Genomic DNA, 12,441 nt, shown 5'->3' on the forward strand with positions numbered 1-12,441 from the left:
TCGGTCACAAAAGAAGTAAATTCCAGGCATATATTTATTTAAAAGTGACACAAATCGCCAGCTTGCCCCTCTTACATCCTGTGCATGAGCCTGGTCAATAAAGTACCAAAGAACAAGTGGTGTTTCAATAAAACAAGGTAAAACCGGTTCCTGTTGCAGTAAAATATGGAGAAAAGGTTCAGTACCTCCAATCAGAGCAGAGTCAGTCCGCATGGCATTGACTAAAGGTTGACCTGAACCCACTGACCCAGACTGGTCTACAGCAGAGGAAGAAGACAGAGAAGATATTTTGAAAAAGGACACCAAGAAAGAGGAAAAGAAGATATCAAAGAGTGAGAAAGAAATGCAGACATTATATGAAGGAGAGTAAAGAGACAAGAGGGAACATTAAAGAATAAATGGATCAGAACAGAAAAAGCATCATCATTCAAAGTAGATGAGTGGAGGAGAACCAGCCCAGAGGAAACAGTAACCCCAAGAGAAAGCTCTCCCCTCGGAGCAAATAATGAAAGCATTGATCTCTCTGTCATAACTGTGGGATTATTGAGACTCTTATATTATCTGGAACAGCATGCAGTAACAACACACAGACACGGAGAGACAGCAGGAGATGCCTAACTATATATATATAGATAACAATGAAAGCAGGAAGACGGAAACAGAGTTTGAAAACTTCTGACGTAATGTCATCATAAAAGCCTTGAAGAACCATTAACTACTGTACGGTGGATAACAACGTCAGTGTTAAGATATAAGATATATATTCTTGTTTTCATTGAATATTTACTGTGGGAGCAGTGTAGGGCACGGTAGGGACTCAAACTGTTATTTTCTTTTATAATTTGTTGTGGTACTTGTTTTGTACCTGATAGGATTAACTAGATTTACAGGATTTTAGATATTAGTAGTTTAGAAGGCTATAAGTAAACATACAAAGCTGATCTTACTTTTGATACATCATGTGACTTTAGATTAAGCGCCCTGAAAACTGCGAACAAAAACTCAAACCTCATTAGTATCCAAACCATCACGTTTAACACATATGTGTTCAAAATGTGATATTGAATGAACCTAACCACGTGGTCCTCTCCTACCTGACAGGTGGTGTGTGTTCTCTGCTGCGTAGGGATTGGCTGCAGCCGAGGAGCCGCAGCTGGACTGCAGTAAAGGTCCGGAGATGGTGACGGGGCTGCTGTCCGGGTGCAGCAGAGCAGCTTTCAGAGGGCTGATGGAGTTAAAGCGGACCACCGAGAGACAGCCGGAGAAACCCAGAGACGCCAACCTGGACAGATCTGGATCCAGATCCTCAGAGTCTGGAGAGGGAAGGAAATCAAAGAGAGTCTAATAATTATAAATGTTGTTGTAACAAGTTCAGTACATTAAGAAGAGTGTCCTGAACTCTTTATGCTCTCCACTTTCATTCAGGGTATCGCAGCATGGTACAACCATTTTTTGTCCCGATCTGTCTGTTTCGTATTTTATTTTGATAAGTGTTCAGCCCCTGTGTTACAGTATGTCTGTTTTGACTTCCTGTCCCTCTGTTACCTGATTCTGTTCACTTGGTTCCCTTTAGTTGTTCCTGCTCTCCCCTGCTGTGTCTTGTCCTATAGTGATTCATGTATTTAAGTTCAGGTTTTCTGTCACTGTTAGTCAGATCCTTGTTTTCTGTCCATGGGAAAGTTATTTTTTGTTTACCTTTCTTCTGCTTGGATAACCTACAATTAAAGTATTTTCTTCAAAGTTATTGTGTCCTGCATTTGTGTCCAACCTGCTCAACAAACTAATCAGAATCTATTGGCTAGCGCACATTGTACGTGATAGGCTAATGTGTGGGACATATAAGCAGCAGAGCCGGCCAGCGAACCAATCAAAGCAGACTGGGCTCTGGTTTCAGACAGAGGGTGAAAAGAGGTGCTGCAGCACAGGCAGTATGAGAAGAAAAATAAAGAGCTTTTTGAACATCAAAGCATGGAGACATGTAGAGACACTACATACTGATATACACCTGAACATCAGCAGGAGAGGACTCTTTAAAGTAGAGACACTACATACTGATATACACCTGAACATCAGCAGGAGAGGACTCTTTAAAGTAGAGACACTACATACTGATATACACCTGAACATCAGCAGGAGAGGACTCTTTAAAGTAGAGACACTACATACTGATATACACCTGAACATTAGCAGGAGAGGACTCTTTAAAGTAGAGACACTACATACTGATATACACCTGACATCAGCAGGAGAGGACTCTTTAAAGTAGAGACACTACATACTGATATGAACCTGAACATCAGCAGGAGAGGACTCTTTAAAGTAGAGACACTACATACTGATATACACCTGAACATCAGCAGGAGAGGACTCTTTAAAGTAGAGACACTACATACTGATATACACCTGAACATCAGCAGGAGAGGACTCTTTAAAGTAGAGACACTACATACTGATATACACCTGAACACCAGCAGGAGAGGACTCTTTAAAGTAGAGACACTACATACTGATATACAACTGAACATCAGCAGGAGAGGACTCTTTAAAGTAGAGACACTACATACTGATATACACCTGAACATCAGCAGGAGAGGACTCTTAAAGTAGAGACACTACATACTGATATACAACTGAACATCAGCAGGAGAGGACTCTTTAAAGTAGAGACACTACATACTGATATACACCTGAACATCAGCAGGAGAGGACTCTTTAAAGTAGAGACACTACATACTGATATACACCTGAACATCAGCAGGAGAGGACTCTTTAAAGTAGAGACACTACATACTGATATACACCTGAACATCAGCAGGAGAGGACTCTTTAAAGTAGAGACACTACATACTGATATACACCTGAACATCAGCAGGAGAGGACTCTTTAAAGTAGAGACACTACATACTGATATACACCTGAACATCAGCAGGAGAGGACTCTTTAAAGTAGAGACACTACATACTGATATACACCTGAACATCAGCAGGAGAGGACTCTTTAAAGTAGAGACACTACATACTGATATACACCTGAACAGCAGCAGGAGAGGACTCTTTAAAGCAGAGACACTACATACTGATATACACCTGAACATCAGCAGGAGAGGACTCTTTAAAGTAGAGACACTACATACTGATATACACCTGAACATCAGCAGGAGAGGACTCTTTAAAGTAGAGACACTACATACTGATATACACCTGAACATCAGCAGGAGAGGACTCTTTAAAGTAGAGACACTACATACTGATATACACCTGAACATCAGCAGGAGAGGACTCTTTAAAGTAGAGACACTACATACTGATATACACCTGCATCAGCAGGAGAGGACTCTTTAAAGTAGAGTCACTACATACTGATATACACCTGAACATCAGCAGGAGAGGACTCTTTAAAGTAGAGACACTACATACTGATATACACCTGAACATCAGCAGGAGAGGACTCTTTAAAGTAGAGACACTACATACTGATATACACCTGAACATCAGCAGGAGAGGACTCTTTAAAGTAGAGACACTACATACTGATATACACCTGAACATCAGCAGGAGAGGCCTCTTTAAGTAGAGACACTACATACTGATATACACCTGAACATCAGCAGGAGAGGACTCTTTAAAGTAGAGACACTACATACTGATATACACCTGAACATCAGCAGGAGAGGACTCTTTAAAGTAGAGACACTACATACTGATATACACCTGAACATCAGCAGGAGAGGACTCTTTAAAGTAGAGACACTACCTACTGATATACACTGAACATCAGCAGGAGAGGACTCTTTAAAGTAGAGACACTACATACTGATATACACCTGAACATCAGCAGGAGAGGACTCTTTAAAGTAGAGACACTACATACTGATATACACCTGAACATCAGCAGGAGAGGACTCTTTAAAGTAGAGACACTACATACTGATATACACCTGAACATCAGCAGGAGAGGACTCTTTAAAGTAGAGACACTACATACTGATATACACCTGAACATCAGCAGGAGAGGACTCTTTAAAGTAGAGACACTACATACTGATATACAACTGAACATCAGCAGGAGAGGACTCTTTAAAGTAGAGACACTACATACTGATATGAACCTGAACATCAGCAGGAGAGGACTCTTTAAAGTAGAGACACTACATACTGATATACACCTGAACATCAGCAGGAGAGGACTCTTTAAAGTAGAGACACTACATACTGATATACACCTGAACATCAGCAGGAGAGGACTCTTTAAAGTAGAGACACTACATACTGATATACACCTGAACACCAGCAGGAGAGGACTCTTTAAAGTAGAGACACTACATACTGATATACAACTGAACATCAGCAGGAGAGGACTCTTTAAAGTAGAGACACTACATACTGATATACACCTGAACATCAGCAGGAGAGGACTCTTTAAAGTAGAGACACTACATACTGATATACAACTGAACATCAGCAGGAGAGGACTCTTTAAAGTAGAGACACTACATACTGATATACACCTGAACATCAGCAGGAGAGGACTCTTTAAAGTAGAGACACTACATACTGATATACACCTGAACATCAGCAGGAGAGGACTCTTTAAAGTAGAGACACTACATACTGATATACACCTGAACATCAGCAGGAGAGGACTCTTTAAAGTAGAGACACTACATACTGATATACACCTGAACATCAGCAGGAGAGGACTCTTTAAAGTAGAGACACTACCTACTGATATACACCTGAACATCAGCAGGAGAGGACTCTTTAAAGTAGAGACACTACATACTGATATACACCTGAACATCAGCAGGAGAGGACTCTTTAAAGTAGAGACACTACATACTGATATACACCTGAACATCAGCAGGAGAGGACTCTTTAAAGTAGAGACACTACATACTGATATACACCTGAACATCAGCAGGAGAGGACTCTTTAAAGTAGAGACACTACATACTGATATACACCTGAACATCAGCAGGAGAGGACTCTTTAAAGCAGAGACACTACATACTGATATACACCTGAACATCAGCAGGAGAGGACTCTTTAAAGTAGTGTCTCTACATACTGATATACACCTGAACATCAGCAGGAGAGGACTCTTTAAAGTAGAGACACTACATACTGATATACACCTGAACATCAGCAGGAGAGGACTCTTTAAAGTAGAGACACTACATACTGATATACACCTGAACATCAGCAGGAGAGGACTCTTTAAAGTAGAGACACTACATACTGATATACACCTGAACATCAGCAGGAGAGGACTCTTTAAAGTAGAGACACTACCTACTGATATACACCTGAACATCAGCAGGAGAGGACTCTTTAAAGTAGAGACACTACATACTGATATACACCTGAACATCAGCAGGAGAGGACTCTTTAAAGTAGAGACACTACATACTGATATACACCTGAACATCAGCAGGAGAGGACTCTTTAAAGTAGAGACACTACATACTGATATACACCTGAACATCAGCAGGAGAGGACTCTTTAAAGTAGAGACACTACATACTGATATACACCTGAACATCAGCAGGAGAGGACTCTTTAAAGCAGAGACACTACATACTGATATACACCTGAACATCAGCAGGAGAGGACTCTTTAAAGTAGAGACACTACATACTGATATACACCTGAACATCAGCAGGAGAGGACTCTTTAAAGTAGAGACACTACATACTGATATACACCTGAACATCAGCAGGAGAGGACTCTTTAAAGTAGAGACACTACATACTGATATACACCTGAACATCAGCAGGAGAGGACTCTTTAAAGTAGAGACACTACATACTGATATACACCTGCATCAGCAGGAGAGGACTCTTTAAAGTAGAGTCACTACATACTGATATACACCTGAACATCAGCAGGAGAGGACTCTTTAAAGTAGAGACACTACATACTGATATACACCTGAACATCAGCAGGAGAGGACTCTTTAAAGTAGAGACACTACATACTGATATACACCTGAACATCAGCAGGAGAGGACTCTTTAAAGTAGAGACACTACATACTGATATACACCTGAACATCAGCAGGAGAGGACTCTTTAAAGTAGAGACACTACATACTGATATACACCTGAACATCAGCAGGAGAGGACTCTTTAAAGTAGAGACACTACATACTGATATACACCTGAACATCAGCAGGAGAGGACTCTTTAAAGTAGAGACACTACATACTGATATACACCTGAACATCAGCAGGAGAGGACTCTTTAAAGTAGAGACACTACATACTGATATACACCTGAACATCAGCAGGAGAGGACTCTTTAAAGTAGAGACACTACATACTGATATACACCTGAACATCAGCAGGAGAGGACTCTTTAAAGTAGAGACACTACATACTGATATACACCTGAACATCAGCAGGAGAGGACTCTTTAAAGTAGAGACACTACATACTGATATACACCTGAACATCAGCAGGAGAGGACTCTTTAAGTAGAGACACTACATACTGATATACACCTGAACAGCAGCAGGAGAGGACTCTTTAAAGCAGAGGACACTACATACTGATATACACCTGAACATCAGCAGGAGAGGACTCTTTAAAGTAGAGACACTACATACTGATATACACCTGAACATCAGCAGGAGAGGACTCTTTAAGTAGAGACACTACATACTGATATACACCTGAACATCAGCAGGAGAGGACTCTTTAAAGTAGAGACACTACATACTGATATACACCTGAACATCAGCAGGAGAGGACTCTTTAAAGTAGAGACACTACATACTGATATACACCTGCATCAGCAGGAGAGGACTCTTTAAAGTAGAGTCACTACATACTGATATACACCTGAACATCAGCAGGAGAGGACTCTTTAAAGTAGAGACACTACATACTGATATACACCTGAACATCAGCAGGAGAGGACTCTTTAAAGTAGAGACACTACATACTGATATACACCTGAACATCAGCAGGAGAGGACTCTTTAAAGTAGAGACACTACATACTGATATACACCTGAACATCAGCAGGAGAGGACTCTTTAAAGTAGAGACACTACATACTGATATACACCTGAACATCAGCAGGAGAGGACTCTTTAAAGTAGAGGACACTACATACTGATATACACCTGAACATCAGCAGGAGAGGACTCTTTAAAGTAGAGACACTACATACTGATATACACCTGAACATCAGCAGGAGAGGACTCTTTAAAGTAGAGACACTACATACTGATATACACCTGAACATCAGCAGGAGAGGACTCTTTAAAGTAGAGACACTACATACTGATATACACCTGAACATCAGCAGGAGAGGACTCTTTAAAGTAGAGACACTACATACTGATATACACCTGAACATCAGCAGGAGAGGACTCTTTAAAGTAGAGACACTACATACTGATATACACCTGAACATCAGCATAAAATGGCCTCTTTAAAGTATTTCTGATTCTGATACAGTTTTATTTTCTTTCTAGTATGCTATACTGTATTGTGCATCACTTTGGAAAGGAAAAATCTCAATGCATTTATTTTCTCATTAACAGAATATTGATGTAGTTATTAAATCAGACTTGATTAACATAATGTTTAGATGCTCACAGGCCAGGCGTAACATTTAGGTATAAACAAAGAGCTATTAATTGAATGATACCTTTGTGATCCTGTAGTGCCATCTACACGAGAATAAAGAAATGTAGGGTTGCAAAACTTTTTACACTTTCCTTTAAACACAATAAATACCCATGGCCCTGTCGATGGACAGGTTCATTGACTCAGATTCTCCTGTTACTTTTTTTATGTAACTGTACGGGATATAGTTACCTTTTTTAATCCTGATTAGTTTAACCTGTAATAATCATAGAATCCACTCATTATTTATTGCATTACTGACTTCCTTTACAAGTAGTTCGGAGCTGTGTGCTACAACAGTCTGAGGGGTTAGGAAATATTTTACAGCTGAACAAATGTAGAGCAGGTTGTAGTCGAGGCTCCGTTTGTAAATGAGGAAACAGTTCAGAGTGTCAGCGCTGCTCCTCCTCCTGGACTGAGTCAGAGTTTGATGAGCCCTCCCTCTTCTTCCTGCTCTCAGACACAGCCAGCTCCACTCTGTATTTCCTGGCTCCTCCCCTTTAGATCCACACTGAGGAGGATGGGTGTAACCAACATGTGGGTAAAGTACAAGAGCTGATAGGCCACATTCACTGCACACACACATGCTGTTCAGATCACAGCTCACATAGTTTCAGGTTTCAGGAAGTGAAACTCAGACACTCGCTGCCACTGAGAGGAGAAATGGCGCAGAAAGGAGTTCAGCTGGACCGGGAAACCTTCTCTTGTTCGATCTGTCTGGATCTACTGAAGGATCCGGTGACTACTACCTGTGGACACAGCTACTGCATGAAGTGTATTGAACACCACTGGAATGGAGAGGATGAGAAGGAGATCCACAGCTGCCCTCAGTGCAGGCAGAGCTTCACACCGAGGCCTGTCCTGCTGAAAAACACCATGTTAGCAGCTTTAGTGGAGGAGCTGAAGAAGACTGGACTCCAAGCTGCTCCTGCTGATCTCTGCTATGCTGGAGCTGGAGATGTGGCCTGTGATGTCTGCACTGGGAGAAAACGGAGAGCCTGTAAGTCCTGCCTCGTGTGTCTGGCCTCTTATTGTGACAAACACCTCCAGCCTCATTATGACGTAGCTCCATTAAAGAAACACAAGCTGGCGGAGCCCTCCAAGAAGCTCCAGGAGAACATCTGCTCTCGTCACGACGAGGTGATGAAGATGTTCTGCCGCACTGATCAGCAGTGTATCTGTTATCTCTGCTCTGTGGACGAACACAAAGGCCACGACACGGTGTCTGCTGCAGCAGAGAGGACTGAGAGGCAGAGAGAGCTGGAGGGGAGTCGACTAAACATCCAGCAGAGAATCCAGGACGGAGAGAAGGAGGTGAAGCTGCTTCAGCAGGAAGTGGAGGCCGTCAATGGCTCTGCTGATAAAGCAGTGGAGGACAGTGAGAAGATGTTCACTGAGCTGATCCGTCTCATGGAGAAAAGAAGCTTTGATGTGAAGCAGCAGGTCAGATCCCAGCAGAAGAGAGAAGTGAGTCGAGTCAGAGAGCTTCAGGAGAAGCTGGAGCAGGAGATGGCTGAGCTGAAGAGGAGAGACGCTGAGCTGAAGCTGCTGTCTCTCACAGAGGATCACAACCAGTTTCTGCACAGCTACCCCTCACTGCCAGCCCTCAGTGAAGCTACACACTCCTCCAGCATCAACATCCGTCCTCTGAGCTACTTTGAGGACGTGACGGCGGCCCTGTCAGCAGTCAGAGACAAACTACAGGACGTCCTGAGAGAGGAATGGACAAACGTCTCACTGACTGAAGTGGATGTTTTACTGTCAGCAGCAGAGCCCACCTCCAGAGCTGGGTTCTTAAAATATTCACAGGAGATCACACTGGATCCAAACACAGCAAACACACAGCTGATAATATCTGAGGGGGGCAGAAAAGCAACACGCATAGGACAACTACAGTCTTATTCTCGTCACCCAGACAGATTCACTGATTATCCTCAGGTCCTGAGTAGAGAGAGTCTGACTGGACGTTGTTACTGGGAGGTGGAGCGGAGAGGGGAAGCAGTTTCTGTAGCAGTCGCAGACAAGAATATCATCAGAGCAGGGAAGGAATGTTTTCTTTGGGCTCAATGACAAATCTTGGGCATTAGCTTGCAGCCAAAACAGTAATTCATTTCGTCACAACAGAACCAAAACTCCTCTCTCAGGTCCTCAGTCCTCCAGAGTAGGAGTGTACCTGGATCACAGAGCAGGTATTCTGTCCTTCTACAGCATCTCTGAAACCATGACTCTCCTCCACAGAGTCCAGACCACATTCACTCAGCCGCTACATGCTGGAGTTGGGCTTGGTTATGGTTATGGAACCACAGCTGAGTTTTGTAAACTGAAATAGCCTGAAGTCATTTGAGGAACTCTTCTACTTCTTAAACTCATTGTGTCCATCATTGTTGCTGAGAGCTGATTGTTCATGTCTTCACTGCACAGAGATCAGCTGTCAATCAAACATTATGGGATGTGCTTTAACATCTTCTCATGAGTTGTTCTGTAGATGTTGGAGTTTCTTTAGGCAGCGCTCCTTCCTGTGTCTGTTTAGCCATGGAGGCTGTCACTGCTCAGGAGGGTTTCTGTTGACCTCTACTCATATTTCTCTGCATGGAAATGTAAACTTTGCTCTAAATATGTGTTGAATATCGATATTGATGTATTTATATTTAGTTATTTCTCTTTTAATGCTTGAGTCTTAGGAGAGAAAGCACCAGAGCTTCTTTCATTGTAGATATTTTATTCTCACAAAATATACATTTATAATGACGTGTATTTTCACAGACTAAATGTTATTGTTGTTTCCAAAACCGACTAACAAATGAGGTACTTTGATGTTTATAAAATGTATTTTATCAAAAAATGTCCATATAAAATGATATTAATCACCATTAAGATCATAATCAATAAGTAAATAAGGTATTTTATTTGAAATAGCTCAGATTTTGGTCAACAAATTGATTATGTGAGGAAAAAATACCTTTATTATAACATGTATTATTTTTGCAGACCAACTGTTGTTGTTGTTGTTGTTGTTGTTGCCTGATCACTGTACAAATGTAGTGTTATGATGTTTTATTAAACTTTAAGTGAATCATTTCTTATTTTGTTTTATTAGCTGAGATTCTGGTTGAACACATTGATTGTGTGAATGAAGTGAATCTGATCTTGTAATCATTGAACAGACTTTACTGACGGGATGTTTGATCTAAAATGGAGGTTTACATAATGAATAAAGGTGTTTAAATTAAAGGTTGTTTTGTTCTTCATTTTATGTTATCATCAGATGGAGAAAATGTGAAACTGATCTGAGAATAGAGCTGAGGCAGTAACTAATGTAACTGAAACATCTCAGAGACACTAAGATGGTGTTTGAGCACTAAGACAATAAAGAGGATTGATCACAGAGCCTTAAAAACTGTAACAATAGTCTGAATTAATTTGGTCAAGTTTAGTTGTGAAGACATTTTGTTGAACCAGACACACACGAGGAAACAGATATTGAGTAGTTCTGGTCTTGAGGTCATTTTATTCATGTTGGGTCAGAGTTCATGTCGCCAGTAGGTTGTTGATACGGGAAGAGTCTTCCACCTTCTTAAAGTATTGCTAAGGAAATAGTTGGCTTACGTTGCAGAGCATGCTGTAAAACGTTTCTGCACCACCATTCAAAACAACATAACATAAGATATTCTTTACAAGCACTCACATATGGAAAAAATAATTACTCCCATGGATGTTATTAAAAGAAAAACAATGCGTGCTTGTGTTCGATCCACAAACATTTTGTTTTATTGTGTACCTGCCCAAGGACTGCCGTTGGCCATTAGCCATATGTCCTCTCCATTATGTGACTAATTCAATCTTTACCATCTGCTGTTTTAGTTTTCTGTATTTCCTCTTGACCCAGCACTGCACACGGCAGTCAGCACTAATAATAATAATAATAATAGCTTGGATTTATATAGCGCCTTTCAAGGGACCCAAGGTCGCTTTACAAGTAATAGGGCAAAAACAAACATAACAAAAGTCAGAAAGACAAAACAACAGATCGATTAGGGACCGAAAGCCTTGGCAAACAGATGGGACTTGAGGGCCCTTTTGAAGGCGTCAAGTGTGGTGTTGAGATCTCCATATGAAGTGAATACTTAAAACGAGAGTTAATTATAAATCATATATGATCAATCATATTCTTGTATAAACCCATAATGAGAATGCTTCTTGATGGTTTTTGAATATGTATGTATGCTTACAATTTTATCTGTTGCTATTTGATAACTTTGCGTTTTGAAAAGAGGGTGTTGAGAGTTTTCATAGTATGTTTAATACTTAAAACGAAAGTTAGTTATAATCAAATATAATCAATTATATTCTTGTATAACCCACAATGAAAATGCTTCATATTTTAAGTTTTTCTATAGTTACAGTATAAACAAAACCAAGTGGTTTGTTAAGTTGAGTGTAAGGCCTATAAGAGTTATGGGTGTCTCTGATAAGAGAGTAGGCCGTTTTTTCCCTCTCCTCTGACAGCAGTTCTCAGGGAGGGGGGCTCCTGACTGAAGGAGAAATACATTGAGGCCTCAAAAAAAGTGGGTTATGTCATAGCCATAGAATATGTCTGTTCATGTCCTGTTTTCTACACAAACATGGGAAGGTGTGTCTTAGACCATAGCCAATAGAAGATGTTGGTTGGGAATAGAGGAGGTGTTTGTTTTTTGGGTTTTCGATCCGGTTTTTTTAGCATAAAGAGACTGGTTTTTTGAGAGAGCGCGAGAGAGAGGGGGGTTTCCCCTGGTATACTCTCTCCCGGTAGGCTTTGTCCTTCAGAGCTG

General features: G+C 41.0%; 2 protein-coding genes across 2 annotated transcripts in view; one reads left to right on the plus strand and one right to left on the minus strand.

Annotated features, from left to right (window-relative positions):
- LOC117552640 (contactin-associated protein-like 4) overlaps positions 1-12,441 on the minus strand; it is a 132,218-nt gene that overhangs the window by 7,661 nt on the left and 112,116 nt on the right. The window contains 2 exon segments of the mRNA XM_034226217.1: positions 186-257; positions 1,095-1,313. Of these exon segments, the coding sequence (XP_034082108.1) occupies positions 186-257; positions 1,095-1,313 (291 nt within the window).
- LOC117552641 (tripartite motif-containing protein 16-like) lies at positions 8,254-10,864 on the plus strand. Its single transcript, XM_034226218.1, is given in 2 exon segments — positions 8,254-9,682; positions 9,684-10,864. Coding segments are annotated over 2 exon segments (1,665 nt in total). The 5' UTR covers positions 8,254-8,296; the 3' UTR covers positions 9,963-10,864.

The sequence above is a fragment of the Gymnodraco acuticeps genome, unplaced genomic scaffold (assembly GCF_902827175.1).
Source record: "Gymnodraco acuticeps unplaced genomic scaffold, fGymAcu1.1, whole genome shotgun sequence".
Classification (NCBI taxonomy): domain Eukaryota; kingdom Metazoa; phylum Chordata; class Actinopteri; order Perciformes; family Bathydraconidae; genus Gymnodraco; species Gymnodraco acuticeps.